At 34.6% G+C, this 20,959-nt stretch overlaps 1 protein-coding gene across 4 annotated transcripts in view; it reads left to right on the top strand.

Annotated features, from left to right (window-relative positions):
• Nucleotides 1-20,959, top strand: part of CTNNA3 (catenin alpha 3) — a 1,667,940-nt gene that overhangs the window by 1,145,638 nt on the left and 501,343 nt on the right. For all 4 annotated transcript variants that reach the window (XM_057505911.1, XM_057505908.1, XM_057505909.1 and 1 more), the window contains exon 11: nucleotides 4,795-4,951. In XM_057505911.1, coding sequence (XP_057361894.1) covers nucleotides 4,795-4,951 — 157 coding nt within the window. The remainder of the gene's footprint in view (nucleotides 1-4,794; nucleotides 4,952-20,959) is intronic.

Genomic DNA, 20,959 nt, shown 5'->3' with positions numbered 1-20,959 from the left:
AAGTTTTGAACAGACATACCTCCAAAGAGGATATATATGGCCATTAAGCATATGAAAAGATACTCAACTAATCACTAATCATTAGAGAAAAGCAAATCAAAACCACAGTGAGATACCACTTCACACCCACAGGATGAATATATATTATTAAAAAAACAACAGATCAACAACCCAGAGAGTAAGTGTTGATGAAGATGTAGAGAAACTGGAACATTCGTGCATTATGGTGGGAATGTAAAATGATGTAGCCACTGTTGAAAACAGTATGGCATTACCTCAAAAGAACTGAATTTAGAATTACCATACAACCCAGCAATATCATTTCTGAGCATATACCCCAAATATTTGAAAGCCAGGATTCAACCAGATAGTTGTACATCAGTGTTCATAGCAGCATTATTCACAAGAGCCAAAAGATAGAAACAACCCAAATGTTCATTAACAGATGAATGGATAAGCAAAATATGATATGTACATATAAGGAAATATGTTTAATCTTTAAAGGAGATAAAATTTTGACACATCCTACACCATGGATGAACCTTGAAAGCATTATTCTACATGATAAAATCCATGCATAAATGGTCAAGTGTGTGATTCCACTTCTGTGAGATACCTAAAATAGTCAATAGAATGGTCAAGTTTGTAGGGACTGAAAGTAGAATAGTGGTTGTTGAGACTGGGTTTAAGAGAGAATGGGAAATGAGTATTTAATGAATACAGAGTAAAACCACAGAGGTATGAAGCTACATGGTGTGATCAGGGAATAGAGCTAAAGACATTATGATGGAACATAGGCTAAAATAAGGGGGCTTATTGTAGAAGAGTGAACTGTGAGTAAGGACCAGCCAGTGGAGATTTTTAGACTGAATCAGTGAAAAATAATTTGGATCTTATGTCTGGTCAATGAGAATTCTTTCAAAGGTTACCAGCAAGGTAGGGACATGATCCTTTATGCATTTGAAAAAGAAATATATTCACAGTAAGGACGATGGCTTGGAGCAAAACTGGAACTAGGAAACTGATTAAAGGGCTATTAAAATAATCTCATTCAGATCTACTGAGGTCCTGAAGTTAAAGAGACTGTTTGAAAGATGAACTGATGAGGTGATTCACAGGGTTAAAGGGGAATCTGACACACACATCACACCCATAATCTAAAGAAAAATATTTCAGAAAGCAACTTAATTCATTTTAGTCATCTTCAGTTATGCATGAAAAGGATTTAAGAGTGGTCTTTATTCCCCCTTCTAGATATAAAGCTAAAATGCTAGCAATGTGACAGTGGGATGAAGATTTCTTGTCTTAAAAAGGGTTGCAACATCTCCTGAATTTTGTCTGCTTTTAGATTTAAACTAAATATTGGGAGAGTCAAGTAGGATAAAGTTTTCTCCTAATGTGCAGTATTGAATCAGAAAAATTGGATCAGCAGCAGAACTGAAAATGTTCTTACAAAATATAGTCTGTCTTATACTCATGACTCCATATTCCCACTGAGGGTTCTGCACCATTGCTGTAAAGTATGCCTCTCTGTGAAGGCATAATTTTAGCCCAACCACTTGTGTACACAGTTGTCCATTTGCAGGGACAATGAAACACCAGAGACCTTTGCAGTGTTCACAAATGAACATGATAAGTTAATAGCTTAATAAAACTCTTAAAACTGAAGTCAAGGAATACTGCACAGTAGTTATTTCTAGAAGTAGTGTGTGTTTCCTTAAAACTGTGTGTTCCTCTTTCATAAAAAAGAAATAAAGACGTCAACATAATATTTTCAAGAAACTAATTTCTCCCCTCCTCTACCTCGAATAATTTGTTGAAAATCTTATAAGTGAAGTGCAGCCTTTAGGTTACCAAGTAGGAAAAGTTTCTCTTTATTAGTAGTATTATGTTTTGTTGAAATTTGAATCCTGTATCCAACATTCTGCCTCACTGTTGGGGAGGAAGAATTTTCCTCTACATTTCAAGGATCTTCTAGCTGGTCTAAGAATCAAATTGACATAAAACAAATTAACAGGAGGAAAAACAAACAAATTTTAAATATGTACATACAGGAATCCATGGACAATAGATTCCCAAAGACAATCAGGGAGAATGAGTTATATATGTGACCCTGAACCAAGGACCAGGAGGTAGGGATCTGGGACTTCAAAAGAAAAGGAAAGCAATTCACAGGAATATGAAATGTGAATGTTTGGTAAACACATGTTTGCTGGGGCACACAGAAGCAGTGGGACACAGAGACATAGGAAGAATGCCACCTTCTTCCCCGTCTACCACCCTTTTGTTTTATTCTGATGTAGTTAGTCACTGCTTTCTTCCTGGAGTAGTTCCTCTATCTCAATTCTTTTTATGCAGTTTGGGGTCAGGGAGAAGGTTTCAAAGTGTCTGAGTCTTTGGGCCTTGATTGTTTTCAGCTCTGTAATAACCTGGAACCCAAAGCAGCGCATCCCGGGGCTGCCTGCCCTTGGCCACCACACAACACCGATGACCCCTGTTTTCCAAATTCAAAATCTGTTATTTGTCATTATTCCCAATCCTCCTACAGCATTTGATCTTTTGAAAATATTTTCTTGACTCTTTACCACCTTAGTTTTAAGCACCTTCTTGATGATTTCTTCTCTCATTATTAGCACTTCCACTTTAGCTTTTCCTTGTATACAAATTGATCTTTCCAAAGGTTTAATTCTCTCTGCCCTCTTTCCATTGTCATCTTTGATTTTCTTCTGTTCTATTGCTATCTGCCCTCTGCTGACCATTCCCTAGGAGTTGGGGTTAGGCTTGTCTTGCTCCTAGGTCATGGTACATGTTACTCTCTCTTCCTAAAATATAATTTTATACTAATTTCTATTTAGTTTCAGCTTTCAGTTCTTTGGGACTCTGTCCTTTTGGAGCTGGGTCCCTCTACCGTGTGTTACAGGGCACATTGTGCTTACCTCTACACTAGCTCCCACATTGTAACACTTATATACTGCGGTGGCTCAGAGTGGGGGCTCCACACCCAGAGCATCACTCTCACTGGCTGTTAGAAATGCAGATTTTCAGGCCCCAGAGCACATCACTTGAATCAGAAACTCCAGCTTGTGTCTCAGGTATCTGTTTTAACATGCCCTTCTGATGATTTTGATAGAGGCTAACGTCTGAGAAATCACTGGCATGTTGCATTTGCCAGGCTTTTGGCTGATTCCCTTGCTTGATTACAAGCTGTTATAGAAAGAGTGGTGAAATCTTTTACATTGGTAGAAATTTTTCAGGGTAGAATTGCTGCTGCTTAGTAATAACTTGCTGCAATGCATAAACCATGAAGTGAGTAAAAGAATGACAACCTTTTTATATGAGCTCCAATTCCACATCTGATTGGCCACTATGTAATTTGCATGGAGAGCCAAGAATCACTTCAAAATTAACCTCTCTCATAAGAAGCGGACATCTGACACCCAGCAACACTCTCCTCCCAAACAGTCGCACACAGGCATCTGCTTCTACAACTGACTGACTTGTTAGCCTCTCCTTTCCCTTCAATATTACAATCATTCTCCCTTTTACTCATGAGAAAACCTTAGTCATCATCTTTCTTTGAAGTATAACTCCATTTATTTGGAGTGTACAACTAAAACACATTCTCCATAAAGAAACCTGAAAAAGTCAGTGACACAAAATAAAATAAAAAGTTCTTTAAATTCTGCCACTCTGAGACAACCGTTGTTAATTGTGGCACATAGTCATCTTTTTTTTTTTCTTTCTGGCAAACTTGCTAGAAATGGCATTCTAAGAAGCATACCGAGGCTCTAGGTGCTCACCATTCTCACAGCATTTCCATTTTCTCACCTTTTGAGTCCTGCCATTTCTCTATCCCCAAATTTATTTCCCACTAGTGATTTTACTCAATGTTCTGCTTTAATGTGAGGCCTTGCTAAAATCGTGCTCATCATCACTCCCACTCGAACCGCCACTCCCTTCCTTATCCCCCTTCTCTGCTCTGTTTTTCCTTCTTGGTTCTTATAACCATCTAACAGACCATATATTCTACTTATTTAACTTGCTAATTGTGCATTTCCTCTAACTTAAATATAAACTTCATGAAAGCAATGATTTTTGCCTGTATCTTGTTTATTGTCGTAGCCCTAAAACCTAGGACAGTGCTTGATAGGTAAAACACATTCAGAATAGAGTTGAAATATTGAATGAATGAATGAATGAGTGAATGAACAAATGGATTCATTAATAAATAATAAATATTTATTGGTGAAATTCTGTAAGTCCTCAAGGAAGTCAGAACTCTTATTCCAGTGACTTGCATATAGTGAGCATTCACACTGAGTTGTGCAGTGTGAATCCAAAAGACCAGTTAAACTGTACTCTTCCCTGAAACCTTTCGTTAGAGCTGACAAAGATTATCTCTCTGCTCTCTTAAGGCTACAGACCATTATTTGTAGTTATGTCATGTGTTGCCTACTAAACTGACTTATGGGTGCATGTTGCCCTTCTCATTTAGTAATATACATGTTCCTTAAAGGCAGATACCAATTACTATTGCAGAAGTGCTAAGACTTGCTGTACTTAGTGCTTTGACACTCAATTAAGTAGTTCTAAAATTAATTCAATCCTTGCCAAAAATAAAATAAAGTTATTACTAAAAGCAAAGAGGGAGTTACACAGGGGGCCACTTTGCCATTTTACCTGTTGTTAAAGATCTGTGTATCTCATATGGTTTATTAAAGAAGAATACCTGTCAGCTGCACATGGATACTATTCCCGAAGGAGTCACTATGTGAACATTCTACATCTCCACAGATTATTAATGCCGCACTTGCTTTGGCTGCAAGACCCAAAAGTCAAGTGGTCAAAAAAACCATGGAAATGTACAAGCGCACATGGGAGAATCATATCCATGTCCTTACTGAAGCTGTAGATGACATTACAAGCATTGATGACTTCCTTGCTGTATCTGGTATGTGTTTGATCTTTTAATTTATATCTTTGTTCTTCTCAATTTTCTGAAACAGGGTAATACAGAATGTAATTCATTTTGTGCAACATAATGAAACAGTTTTTAATGATAGTCTTTCTTGAAGCAAAATGCTGCTACATATGATCTACTCTGGGGTGATGAGTCTCAAGCATTGTAAACTTACAACCCAACCATTCACACTGTATCTCTAAAAGAAACTCCTATTCATGAGCAGAGCATAACTGAAAATGATAGCTTGAAATCTAAGTCATTTCCTGGCTTTTTAAATAAATAATTTTCCCCCTCCATTAACATACTTGAATGTCTTCTTGATTTCTCTGTATTTCTTTTCCAACCAATTTTTTTCTCCACTCAGGAAAAAAAAAAAATATATATATATATATATATATATATATGGAAACTCTTCAATGATATAAGGTACAATATATACTTCAACTACTAGAATATATATTTGAATAGTGGTGATCTAAAGAATCAAATAAACAAATCAAAACATCTAACTACATTAGTAACAACCAGGCATGATATTCTATATAAAGCCCAGATGATTCTCTCAATATAACTAGAGCAGCATCCTATAGAATTGTAAAATTAATCCATTTCCCCAGAAGTCATATCCCCAGAAGGATAAGTCAGATGTTGATAATATCGTTGTATGGTCTAAATTATTTTTAATCTTTTTTATTCTCTTAAATATTCTCTCAAAATAAATTAAATATCTTTTTTTCCTTTTTTATTGAGAGAAATTTTCTTGGAATATGACATTCTTTTCTATAAAATGCAAATTCTCATGGATTCCCAGCATCATTTTATCCTTTTAAGGTTTCTTGATGTACTTTGTCTAACCTGTTGAATTCATTTATTTCATGTATGTATGCATTCACATCCTAAACAATAACCTAGTGTATTTTCATGATACATTAATGAAAAGAAAATGTATGCTCATTAATTTTTTTAAATTTTTTTTTTATTTCTGGAGAGCTAGAAACTTTGAAAATAACAGAAAAATGTATGGGAAAAAAACTTTAAAATCCCTTGATCCCACTATTCAGAAATAACAACCACCAATAACCTGATTTATTTCCACCCAGCACTTTTCTATATGTCAATATGTCTGGGTTTTCAAATAATTGTGTCATGAGATATGTGTGTGTGTGTATAGATATATAATAATTGCCTTTTTATATTAATATTGGCTAAATTTTCCCACATCATTATATATTCCTCAAAATATCATTCATCTGTTCTCTTTTGGCTAACATTTAGATAAATTATAGTTTTAACTACTATAAACAATGTTATATATTAAGCATATTTTTGTCTATTTGCTGTCTTCTTAGTACAGATTTTGCAATGTGTATGCAATCAGTATTTTACCTTGGGGCCGTCTTGTTAAATGCTAGGTTCTGTTTTTTCAGTTAGTTCCTTTGGTTACAAGGCAAAGAAACCTGCTCACGCTACTTGATGTAAAGGCAGTTTTTTATAAGTAGAGTGGTGGCACAACAGGGAGAATCTGGACACACTAGAACAGGAATCATTGGTCAGGCCTGGTGTGGGGAGAGCTGTGGGAGGCCTGAGATCTAAGCAGCTGTGTGGGTCCTCAGAGCACAACCTCGAGGTTTTTCATTTTAGGGTTAGATTAAACTGACCTAGCAACCTTCTGAGCTCCCTACTTTGTGTGACAACTTTAGCACCTCAGAATGTTTTGGCTACAGAAAACTCATATGAAAGTTGCTTAAACAACACAAACCCTAAGTATCGCATGTAACTAGGTGTTTAAGACAGTTGACTGTAGACTTACTAGCTCTGGCATACCAGAGGCCTCAGATTGGAGGAGTCCAGGTGTATGGGGAGGAATATGTTATCACTAACATAACTGAGAAAAGTCAGTAATCAAAAGTGGATTAATATTAATGTACATCATTACTGTTTTTAAATTCTCTACAGGCAATGCAAGGCATTATTTTCTATATCCAGGGTGGACTGTTTCTACTTTCCCGCCCTTTGGTGGTTGCATTTGGTAGTGGTTTAAAGTCTTTCATGACCTGTGTTGACATCCCTGGATTCTATTGGCCTTCCTTCATGGCTGCATCTGAAAGCATTATAAAATGCATCTGAAAGCATTATAAAATGCCTCCTAAAGCAGGAAGGCAGGAGTGGCTTGTTGGCTCTAACTCATCAAGGGGGGCAACTTTCCCAGGTGCCTTCCATCAGACTTTCTCTTACTTGTCATAGCTCAGAACCTGGCCCTATACCTACTCCTGGGCCAGTATCTGGCAAAAGGAAATAGGATTTCCTTGATGGGCTTAGAGTGCTTATAAATAGTTAGCAACTGGCTAGGGATAAGAGGGAGTGGTCGTCCTAATTTGTAGCACTTGCTGATTTCTGTGTCACAAACACTCCAACAATGGTAGGTTTCCAGCTACCACTGTGGTGTCACTGAACGCTGACTTAGGAAGAGAAGCATGAAAGCAACTCTTGTGAGCTGCTAATAACAGATTCTAGCAGACCACTGGGCTTAAGCTAGTCATCATTCAGTCTCTCTGAGAAGTCACTTAGTATACCAACAAAATCAGAAGTTTTACCAGAAGAAAAGAATTGGAAATGGCTGTTGACCAGAGAAAAAAACAGGCTTTTCCCAGACACTGAGGGGCATCCGCTGCCTGCTCAGGTTTCTGTGCCTTCATAAATTTTCCTTCATTTAGTTTTAGCATGAACTTCAGTGATGTTTCTTATTACATCATAATTTTTCACCATCTGTTTCCAGAGACAGTGACATCTTCTCTCATAAACTTTTCAGTCAAATAAATGAGAAAGAATCTAGCTGGCTCTATTCATCTTTTAAATAACTAGCCAGAAGTCCTAAGTCCAAGATCTCAGGCCAGCCAATGGATGGGTTGATATTACTCAGATGGCTAATCATGGTTCAAATAGCTGTGATGGGGGCTGTCACAGTCTGACCGCTTTGTGTGGGGCACATTTTCTCAGAAAAACTGCTAATGTGATCAGCAGTGAATGACTTGTCTGGTACTATTTTTCAATAATTTCTTAGAATATGTTGACTGCTTTCCCAGAGTTCTGGTTTCTCTGTTTGCCAAGTAGAACAACTGACAAGTTAGTTCATAGGGTATCTGAATTGTGAAATACCTAGAAAATATCATGTTTTCAAAATTTTTGTGAACATTGCATCTTTTCCTTGTGCTTTCTTTCAGTGGTCAATAGAAATACTCAATTCTTTTTATTTTGTTTTTATAAGAATAAAGAATAGGGTCCTGAAAAGTTTCCTACTTTTTCCTAGGTCAGTTTTGAAGATTGGTGGATTTTAGAAATCAGCTCTCCACATTAAAATATAAACAGAAATTAAATCTAAAATCAGAAAAGGATTCTTGGATGTAAAACTACTATTTTGTTTTCATTAACAAAGATAGATATCCCAATGGTGAAATGTTTACCTTCTAATAATGTTTTAGAGTGATGAGATCATTCAGTGCTGACCAGTAGCTATTGAAATAGAGCATTTCTAATATCAAATATCTGTTATTAATCACATTAACAAATATAGATATATCATTGATGATTTAAAAACTGTGTTTATAAAATCACCAAATTTCACAAAAATTCAAAATACCAATTTTCAGAAGCCATTTTTGTGTTGTTTTGTTTCTTGTTATACATAGAAAACTCCAAACATCAGTACAATCATTTTTTCTTAAAAATAAGAAGAGATGTAACCTCATTATTTAAAAATTTTATGTGTAAAAATGAAACAGGGAACCAAACCCACTTCCAAAAGCAAAGAGGTGTTTGGCAAACTATGTTCTCTGACATTACATTGTGCAAAAGAAGTTCTTTTCAGTTTAATGTTATTTATGTAGTCCTGTGTCATCTTGCAAGTAATTAGAAAAATTCTTCAAAATGCATCGGTTCCCAAACTTTTCATCCCCTCACTGACTACAGGGCTTTCCCCACACCATTCACTCTCTGAATACTATTTTATCACTTTCTGAAAATACATATAACAAAATACCTGTCAGAAACTGGCTGGTCTGAAGATTCTGTCTTGTGTATAGACAGAAATGTACTATGTGATGAGAAGATTTGAGAAGCTCTGTCTTTCCAGCCTGCCGTGATGCTTGAAATCCCCAGTATTACTTGTCCATGTGAGAGTACAAAACCATTTAAGATCTCCATTTAAGATACAAATTTGGAAGTGGAAGCATATTAACACATACATCAGCTTTTTGGACCATTGCATTAGTTGACTTGTGAACTATAATCCCAAGGAATTGAATTTAAATGCAAACTTTGATAAAATGTGAATCCTAAGAACTATTCAACAGTTTCTAGGAACTGATTAAATGCAAGGGTTTGTGAAGGCATGACCTTTCATTTATTCCTTCCTTCATTCATTAAATATTTATGACATAATTTTAAGAGTTAAATCCTATGAAAGGTACTGGAGATTGAATAATGAATAAAAGTTAGTGGAAGAGATAATCTGCAAGAAAGCTGTGACAAAGGGATTACTGGTGAGGCAGGGGCAGAGGGGAATGGAGGAAGGCACTGACAGTGGCTTGGAATTTACTGAAAGAGACTGACCACTTATTGATTCGATGTAGGACTGGTATTTCCTAATTGCAAAAGGTGTTTGATTTTAAAGATCATATCATATTGACTCTCTGAATTATATAGTATTGCAGGGTGCTTGCAGATATCCTTTACTCCATATACTAAATTTCTCTTTACTACGACCACTGAGGTCCATGTCCACTGCTATCACTCCCATTAAAGCTACTCTTACTTTTCCATAGAATCTTTCTAATTGAACCTCCTACTTCCAGAGTTTTGCTTGAAGGTTCTCAATAGGTATTTGCTTAATGAATAAAAGTATTTCCCTTTTCAATTCTATGCAAGATTAATTTGGGGGGGTGTATGCTTTCATCAAATGTGTTCATCAAATAGAATAAATATTTTTTAAAATCTTCAAATTATGAAAAATAATGCTCAGTATTAAACATCACATTTTGTGATCCCAATTTAGTAACACAAAGATAACTCTAATACATCCATCAAAAAGGCACTACCAAAGGCCTGTGTGTCCATGGCATTGTGATAAGCATGATCTTTGGCTTCTACAAAGTTGTATCTGAATCTTCTATAAAGTTGAATTTGACAAAGGAAAACAAAAAATATAGATTTCATTTTTCTTTCATATGTTAGTGCCAAATAAACATGTAATAATATTATCAAAATCAAAATGTTAAATTAATTGCATACAAACTAAGCAATGTTAAATCTCAATATAATGTTTGTGGAATCGGTGTTGGAATGGAAGATGATCAATATAGTACATATCTATAAAAAGGTAAATTACACAATTATAAGCAATTGTCTATTACCATACACTCATTTATTTATGTTTTCAACATACGTCTAGTTGAAATTTTAGTTGATTAGAGACATCAAGGTATGAAATACTTCAATACAAATATATTCTTTTAAAATAGAGATTTGGAATCATATTCCACAAAATTCCATTTTGATAAAAGTGTATTCAGTATCAGCTATGATAAAAGTGTACTGAATATCAGCTATGTACTATGCTGGGAAATGAAGGGGGATTTAAAGAAGGAAAAGGCAAGATGTTTGCTTTCAGAAAACTCACAGTCTTATGTATATAAATCAGATTCCAAAGGATTCTAAGAGTCATAGAAACAAAAATGCAGTGTAATCAATGCTGCTCATGTGTCAGGGTATCAAAGGAAGCATTTTTAAGGAGATAGCAGAGAGAAAGCATGCTTTCAAAAATGATTGAATAGACTCCTCTAAAGTAATCCATTATTGCTGTATTGGTAATTATGTTTTAGATTACTACCTGTATATCCATGACTGAAAAGTAGTTTGGGCATCTGAACTGGAATTTATCATGCATCATTCCATGTACTAACAGACCTTTTCACTCAAGATGCTCTCATTTAAATGAACAATAGATATTCCAGACTATTGTTTGAGAATTATGAATTAGATCTTCAGAAAAGCCATAATTAGAAGTCTTTTTTTACTTTGTCAAAATCAATCAGAGTGGAGAATTTTTACCAGAACTTCAGGGTAGAGCTGGAGTAATCAATAATCTTACTGATAAAATAAATGGTACTAAGGATTTGCATTTTAGACCTGTATGACAAGATAAATATTTCCTAAATTCTGAAGATTCACTAGCTGTCTGCTTACAAAGGCTCTGAATGATAAAATAGACCTTTAACAAAGGATTTTCTTAAAATTGTCTCAGTGAGTGTATGCACAGTGTTAATAACCATATTATTTGCCATAACCAGATGTATTGACAGAAGCTTTCAACAAAAAAAGAATCTAAGTGAGTCCCATAACTTCATTTGTATTTAGTTATTTTGGGGGCAGTGTCTCAACGCTAAGCACATAAATTTAATCAGCATAATTTGGATTAATAAAAGTCCTTAATATGGTGAATCTTATAGGACATTTTATAGATTAGACAAGGGATCAGAGGGAAAGTGTCTCCTTTCCATATAATACTACCCTCCTACTAAGGAGTCCAAGATGTGCTCCTGAGCATTCTGAGAGACTAAGACTTCAATAGCGATGATGCGTTTATAGGAAGGAAAAGCAGGATGATCTTGACCTACATGCTTTCCAAAGATCCTCCTATGGACCTGGAAAGAAGCATGCTTCCTGCTACCTAGATGGGTGCAAATACAAAATCTGAAAATATTTAGAGGGGCCTAGGAATCTGTAGGGTTCTACTAAGCTTGCTAGTTTGTGTGGAGATAGATTTACAGATTTGGTAGCGTACTGGGGAATTTTAACAAAACAGTAAAACCTCTGCTTGCAGAGTGGCTCTAGAGCCTGTGCTGGGAACAATTTATGTATATTGGGGAAATGCAGCTGAGAATTACATTCCCACAAAGTATATATCATTCTTACTAAAATTCCACCACTTAAGGAACTCTTGTAAATTAGACATCAAGATGGTGGATTTTATTCCTAGAATCTATGGGAACCATATAAGGAGAAGAGTCTGTTGGGAGGGTGTTAAGTATGCTTAGGTTCAACAATTATGACATTCTTACAAGACCTATGATTATTTTGGGAAATAAATTAATTTCTGACTCACTAAATGCCCTCCTTTAAAATGTTAATGATTATATGATTTTTCTACGGTCTGAATGTGTCCCCCCAAAATTCACATGTTGGAATCCTAATGTCCAATGTGAAAGTATGAGAAGGTGGGGTCTTTGGGAGTTGCTTAGGTCATGAGGGTAGAGCCTTCATGAATGGGATTAGTGTTCTTATAAAAGAGGCCCTACAGTTTCCTAGACCCTCTGCCTTATGGGGACACAGCAAGAAGTCACTGAATCTGATCCAGAAGGAGGGCTCTCACCATAACACAGGCACATGGGTGCCTTGGTTTTAGACTTCCTAGCATTAAGAAAAGTGAGAAATAAATGTCTGTTGTTTATAAGCCGCCCACTCTGTTATTTTGTTATAGCAGCCTGAATAGACTAAGACACATTCATTCATTTATGTAACAAACATGTGCTGAGCACCTATTAGGTGATAGGACTGTTTTAAATCTTGGTGATAGAACAGTCAATAGAATAGATAGAACTCCCTCTTAAAGCTTTCATTCTGTTAATATCCTCTGCCCATTTTTTAATAGGGTTATTTACTTTTTGGGTGTTGAGGCGTGTGGATTCTCAATATATTTTGGATGTTAACCCCTTGTTGGATATGTCATTTACAAATATGTTCTCCCACACTGTAGGATGCCTTTTTGTTCTGCTTTGGTGTCCTTTGCTGTACAGAAGCTTTTTAGCTTGATGTAGACCCATGTGTTCATTTCTTATTTTGTTTCCCTTGCCCAAGGAGATGCGTTCAGGAAAAAAGTTGGTTATGTTTATGTTCAAGAAGATTTTTGCCTATGTTGTCTTCTAAGAGTTTTATGGTTTCATGACTTACATTCAGGTCTTTTATCCATTTTGAGTTTACTTTTATGTATGGGGTTAGCCAATAATCCAGTTTCATTCTCTCGCATGTAGCTGAACCTTCCTACACTGCTGGTGGGAATGTAAACTAGTTTAACCATTATGGAAAGCAATATGGAGTTACCTCAAAGAACTAAAAATAGAAATACCATTTGACCCGGGAATTCCACTCCTAGGAATTTACCCAAAGAAAACAACTTCTCAGATTCAAAAAAACATATGCACCCCTATGTTTATTGCAGCACTATTTACAATAGCCAAGATATGAAAGCAACCTAAGTGTCCATCAGTAGATGAATGGATAAAGAAGATGTAGTACATATACACAATGCTATAAGAAAGAAACAAATCCTACCATTTGCAACAACATGGATGGAGCTATAGGGTATTATGCCCAGTGAAATAAATCAGGCAGAGAAAGACAAATACCAAATGATTTCCCTCATTTGTGGAGTATAACAACAATGTTAAACTGAAGGAATGGAACAGCAGCAGACTCACAGACTTCGACAAGGGACTGTGGTTGCCAAAGGGGAGAGGTAGGGAAGGGTGGTTGGGGAGGGAGGGAGAAGGGGATTGTGGGGTATCATGATTGGTGCACATGGTGTGTGTGGGGTCATGGGGAAGACAGTGCAGCACAGAGAAGACAAGTAGGGACTCTGTGGCATCTTACTACACTGATGGACAGTGACTGCAATGGAGTATGGAGGGGGACTCAATAATAAGGGTGAATGTAATAACCACATTGTTTTTCTTGTGAAACCTTCGTAAGAGTGTATATCAATGATACCTTAATTAAAAAAAAAACAGCTCTCATTCTTACATGATTAGAAGACTTAAGTGAAATTTTATATTTAAAATGCTTTGATAAGTATCTAGGGTATAGTAAGTATCCCAGTAAAAGTTAACCATTAACATTGGCAGGCCACTTTCAATATTTAAATAAGGTATGTGAAAGACAGATCTTTTCAATGGAACTACCTTTTTTATACCTATCCCAATAGTTAGTACATTACAGTTTACCAAAATAACTGATGAATTATCTTGAAAACTATGATGTATAACTATCAGATATTAGGACATTAAAATTATGAAAATGCCAAATATTAGACAAGATGTAGCAAAATAAGAACTCTCATACATTGCTTCTTGGAATATAAACTATTATAATTTCTTTGAAGAACAAAACAGCAATCCAGTACCTGGATTATTTAGCCACAAATACCCTTCCATATATATTGCAGAAACTTGTGTACATATACATAAATAAGATTTCTACAAGTATGGTAATTAAGGAATTTTTTTAAATAGTGAAAGTTGGAAATAATGTAAATACCCATATAAGAGAATGAATAAATAGCAGCAAATGCAGTAATTAAAACTAATAAACTTGTTGCACATGTTAATAAGACAGATTTTAAAAAAGCAGTGCTGAGTAAATTAGCAAGTTTTCGAGCAATGTGAACAGTAGGATGCCATAAATGCCATTCATAACAAATACGTAAGTGTGACTAACTCTGAAAAGGGAGGAAATGGATGGGACTGAGAAAGAGTACAGATGGGACTTCAATTTTATTTGTAATGCTTTATTCTTTAAAAATAATACCAGAACAAATCTGATAAAAAAAAATAGCATCCATTATTATTGGGGTAGAATATTTTCTATATTTTATTATATTATGGTTTCTACATTTCTTAAACCTTTATAATGGAGGAATTATTATGAGCAGGATATGTAAATGTCAAGTGCAAAAGACAGTGCGGTTGACTGCATGCCTGGGATATCAGAGACATCTTCCCAGGCCACTCATATCAGCACCTGAAACTCACCAAAAACATAATGTGATCATCTAGTATTCCTGAACTTGACTGTGAATCTCAGAAATACAGTGTAAGAAAAAGCTTTGTAAAGGTGAACTTGAACCTTTACCACCCAGGGTCAGACTCTAATGGAATAAAAATTTACGAGATTTTATACCATTTTTTATCCTTGTTTTATGGGTGAAACTGAGGAACGAGTGGCTAGTTTTTTAAATATATCTGTATTGTAAAGCATTTCAAGAATCCATAAAAGACTAGTTTGTAAAATAATAAGCAAAGTAATCTTACCTTGAAGCTTTACCTAACCTTGACTGTTGTCATACTTCTTAATACATGTATAACCGAAGTCCCCTGTGTAACCTTTCTGAGGGTTCCACTCTTTTCCCTTTACTAAAGATTTTGCTGGAAGCCCTTGCCTCCTGAGAAGCAAATCTGCATGACAGGCATTTTCCTTCCATTGGATCAGGAGACCTAGAGCATCAAAATAATTAGAATCTGCTTCAGACAATTGAATCCTCTCACTTTGGGTATATGAAAACTCAAAGCTAAAGCTGAAAAGTTTCCTACAGATTCATGACAGCAAGATTTAAGTGATATTCTGTGCTACTATATTTATGGCAATCATGAGAGTAAGTAATGGAGGAATGAAGGTTCTTGCAGCAAGCACCCAGTTAACACTCTAGTATTGACAAGTTAATCATTTATTGTATCAGTCAACAAATAAATGTTTATTGAACAATTTCTATTCACCCTAGAGATGGAATGGTGAGTAAGACACACTGGACTTATTCACAAGGGATCTATGGTCTAATGGAGGAAAGAAGCCCTCAGATACCAACTATAAAATACTGTGTAAAATAGTTTATGCTGGGAAAGACCCAAGGCTATCTTTCTATTAGTGATGGAATTATGTGACAGCCTATTTTTGAAACCTTATCATTTTTTATTGTTACTTGAATTTGTGATCACTCTTTCATATATTAACGTTTAATAGCTCATTATAAGGACTTAGAAGATTTAATTCAAAGAAGATTGAAAACCAAATCCACGTTCACTGTAATATTTCATTCATCTCTATAAAAATTGCAGATGTACATTTTTCAATCTGGTTCTCCATAACAGTTTTTAAAATGTATAATCAGAAGGAATCTATCAATAAGTTAACAATTTTCACCCATTTATAGATAATTTTACAAGTGCTTATTTTCTTTTACTATCATTTTGAGATTTCAGCTTTTTATAACAAATGCAATATCTGTTAAATCATAAGTTTAGAATATGATTATTAAAAGTACAAAAGAAATAGATGTACTTGGAATTATGAAAAATCTAACACTTAATTGTAATATATTGATTTTAAGGATTTCAGTGCCTTTTAGACCAACTGTCACACAATTTCCGAAAGCCTTTTCAATTTACTCAATACCAGGAACTCTCAGGTGTAGATGAAATTTAATTTTTTGGATAGAGTCCTAATATTATATGTGGAAAATAGTCAAAGGAGAAATAAAAAATGTGCTTTTTGTGTTTTTAAATAATTTAATATAGCGTGGTATCATTTAATATCCTCTTGCAAATTTGAATGACATCATTTAATGTGTTCTTGCAAATTCGCATCCGGTGCTTTATATTTCCATAATAAGTCGCTTACAATTTCTCTTGCCTAACCTAACCACACAGGAAAATTCATGGAAGCAGAGATACTCAGCCTTGTGACTACTCTTTCTTTGTGAACTGGGTTATATAATCTATTATTTAAAATTCTTTATGCATTTTAACATATTCAAAATATAGAAAGCTCCTAAGGAACAATGGGAACGTATTTTGAAATTATAGTTCAGTTATGGTTTTATTAGTGTCTGTATTTAGCAAAAAATATGTGTGGTAGCTGTATTAGAAGTAATGTATTAAACCTTGATATACACTTACACTGTCACTATTTAAATAAATTAATTTATAATTTGCATCAATATTTATATGGTTCTAATAGCTGTTCCATAGTGTGAGTTTGTGTTTACTTTGGCACATGGCTTTTTTAATTTCCATTTTTTCTTAAGAAATGCTACTATTACATGTGTGGAACCATTTGTTCAAAGAATTCTAAGGGTGCCATAGGTATTTCCTCATTTATTGCTCCATCTATAATGAATTTGACTAGTATAATATGTTCAATGCCAGTCACAGAGAATTCCAGAACCTCTCAAATTCTCTAAGAGAATAAATAATAATAATAATAATACTTATAGGTACCCTCCAGTCAGGTCAGCCTCTTATCCCCTGTTTATCTTCTCAAATCAGTTTTATGCCTATTTTTTTAATGTCAAAACATGGAGGTAATGTGTAGACCATAAATCCAAGTATTACTATCTGGAACTTTCTTGAATCAGGGAGAAAGATATACCTAACTCTAAAGCCTAACTTTTTATTTGTCACTCATGAAACTTTTGATTTGAATAATTAAAAGCTGGAGTCCCTTCCTCTATAAGTCTTTGGTTGCCAATGAGGACACAACTAGAATACGTTGTATTATGATAAATCAATATAAATATCCCTTTGAGCTAGACTGAATATGGGATGGGTAAGAAAATGAGACTCCTCTCTCACCATCAGTTAATGAGATCCTGTAGGAGAACTTAAATGCAATGGTGAGGGAAGAAACACCCAAAACATTCGATAAGTAAAAAAGTGAAGTCAAAGAAAGAAAAGTACCCAAATACCATGGATGTGTGCAAGTTGTTAGGTTTTATTTCATTTCAGTGCCTTATACAGTATTTGTTATACTGCAAATACCTAATAAACATTTGTTTAATTAAATCTACATATATTTAATAAAGTCTCATTTTATTTCTACAGGAGTAACCTCCAAGTGATCAAGGGCAGAATTTACTGTTTACATTTAAGAACCTCCCAACCCTGGCTTCAGGGCAAAGCCAGAATGGATATGTAGCATAACTGTTCTAGGCAACTGCAAAAATTAAGAATACGTCTGCAAAGTGATTTTCCTGTTCATATAATAGCACTTTTTCCAAATCAAGTCTTCATCTCACTATATAATTGCACAGAATGATCACTTTGTACCTTTCACCAAAGTAAAAGATGAAGCTCATTTCCTACAGTGCTAAAGGTTTATGTGCCAAAATCATTATTTCCTAATGTAAAATCTGATCTTTTAATTTTAATTTGCAGTTCACTGAATTCACATTTTTTCTGCTTAATTAGGCACTAACAAGTGATATGAAATGTGAGATTTATTTATCTTTCAAACATTTTATGACACGAACCTAAATAATTACCATGACAGAGAAGAAAACTTGAATGTGCCTTCAGAAAAATATCTGTGAACAAAATACAAATCCTGTACTTTGCCACATTGTTAATGTCGCCTGGCTGAGTGCTACTGAACTGTCATAATTTTAAGTAGTAAGTAAAAATCAGTTTATTTGCCAGTGACATGTAAGAAATTATAATGAAGCACACATTTATTATGAATTCCATTGAAAGTTCAGCATCTTTTCCCCTCTTAGAATATAAAAGGGTATTTTGTATAGATCCCTTAGTATTCTCTTGTGCTTTTTAAGTAAAATCAATTAAAATTGGGAATATTTTGTTGTCAGAAATATTACTTACTTAGCAAACAGGACTGAATAATGTGTTAGATTGATAAACATAGGTTGTACTCGCTGATAATAAAATATCACTAATCTACCTTTTTTTTTACTTAGATAGTGACAGTTTACTATAGAGAAGAATGTGAAATACTGTTGTGTCACCTAAATTTGGAACTGACCCTCAGAACAAAGAGCTATAGACATAGGTTTTTGATGTATAGATTTCCTGTAAGGATAATCCAATTGCTATTGAACTTTTATTATCAATATCTTTCTGCTTGGTACATTTTTAATTCTATCCCTATTCTATTTCTTTTAAAAAAATGTCCACAAGTGTGCAAATGCTATGTTGAAAGATGGTGGAGAATTGTTTAATTTCCCTGGTTATGGGCCTGTAATGTATTTTTACATAGAAAACTAAAGAAACTGTGATTTTTGTATTGCGACTTTGCTTTCAGCAACCCAAATGACATTTATCATCTTAAATACATAATATAGCATGTCAATCAGAGTAACTTTGATTATTAAAAGATAAATCAGTTCTACACAGTGCTTGCACCAAGCATGTTGTTTCCTCACCTTGTCACCACATCCCTATCGATCTGCAGAAATTCTGTCCTTAGAAACCACTTTATTATTTAAAGCTTGCTTTCTCCCATAAACTTTTTTTCTCTTTTAAATTTGTATGATAAATTTTATCACTTTCTGCCTTGTATTACAGTTATATCTAGTTTTGTTCTGTACTATTTTGGAAGACCTGGAGGACAGGTATGCTATCGTTGGGTGAATTGAGTACCCCCGAAAATTTATACATTGAAGCCCTAACCCCAGGACCTCAGGATGTGACTATATGGAGACAGGGTCTTGAAAAAAGTCAGTCAGTCAAAATGAGATCTTTAGAATGAGCCTTATGTCTTAAGAGGACACCACTATGGCTGATGTCTTTATAAGAAGAAGAAATTAGGATACAGATATGAACAGAGAAAAGAGACCATATGAAAATAGGGAGAAGACAGCCATCCACGAACCAAGAGAGAGGCTTTAAAAGAAATAAACCCCATCAGCACCTTAATCTTGGACTTCCAGTCTCCAGAATTGTAAGAAAATAAATTTCTGTTGTTTAAGACACCTAGTCTGCAGTATTGAGTTATGACAGCCCTACCAAATGGATACAACTATTATTTCTCTGTGTAGTGGTTTCCAGGCCACTTAGCACAGTGCCTCGTATCCAATAGTGTCTTAACAAAGGTCATTAAATTGATTTCATACATAGTTTATTCACTGTAAACTCAAGTTTCATTTCAGTGAAATGGAGGAGCACTAAGACAATTTCCCCTTTGATCCTTAACAATAGAGAAATAAAATGACAACTATGCTTCAATGATCCAGCTCCTTTCCAACATTGTTTATATCCCTTCAAAACTGAATTTATTTTTGAAAACTGGGGACCTTTGAAATTCCATAAGAATCTTCTGATTTGTCCAATGGCTTACTTACTTTAATTCTCAGGGATCATATGGTAATATTTATACTTTTGTTTCTTAATTATTACAGTAATAAAACAGTAATTATGACATTTAATCAAACTGAAAATCACTTCATTTCCATACTTATATAGAATACCATTTTAAAATATAGCTTTATTAGTATATCTTTATTTTGAACACTACATAGTTAAATTAAAGTAAGATATCTACTAACTATAAGATTATTCCATGGTTTTAAAAAAAATAGGACTTTAGTGAAAGGTTTTCATTATGATATATAAAACACATGACATATATCACCTAGCTAAGTGTCCAATTAACTAAAGGAGAATGTGACAGTAATACAGAAAACAAATGGAAAAATCAAATGATCTATTTTTATTTATCACTTTGTGTGGCCAAGTTGTTAGGAAACTATAGTTCATAGTTTCTTTAATTGCTGTCATTATTGCATGGTGAAAATAATTTTCTATACATGTGCTAAATAAAATAATTTTCAGTGTGTTTTTCCTTTTCTCTACAGTGAAGCATAGCTGAATTTTCCAGTTACATAGGCATTTTTCTGTATCTATCTATCTATCTATCTATCTATCTATCTATCTATCTATCTATCTATCTATCTATTTATTTTTTGGTATAATTAATAAACACTTTCATGAACAACATTGTGGTTGCTATACTGCCTTCCCCGTGCCCCCACACACATTATGTGTGCCAACCATAATGCCCTCTTTTCCCCTTATCCCTCCCTTCCCACCCATCCTCCTTTTCCTTTGGTAACTGTTAGTCCATTCTTGGGTTCTGTGAGTCTGCTGCTGTTTTGTTCCTTCAGTTTTTTCTTTGTTGTTACACTCCACATACAAGTGAAATCATTTGATACTTGCCTTTCTCTGCCTGGCTTATTTCACTAAGCATAATACCCTCTAGCTCCATCCATGTTGTTGCAAATGGTAGGATTTGTTTTCTTCTTATGGCTGAATAATATTCCATTGTGTATATGTACCACATCTTCTTTATCATTCATCTACTGATGGACACTTAGGTTGCTTC

This window comes from Manis pentadactyla, chromosome 8 (assembly GCF_030020395.1).
Source record: "Manis pentadactyla isolate mManPen7 chromosome 8, mManPen7.hap1, whole genome shotgun sequence".
Taxonomy (NCBI): Eukaryota; Metazoa; Chordata; class Mammalia; order Pholidota; family Manidae; genus Manis; species Manis pentadactyla.
This window is presented reverse-complemented; position numbering and strand designations above follow the sequence as displayed.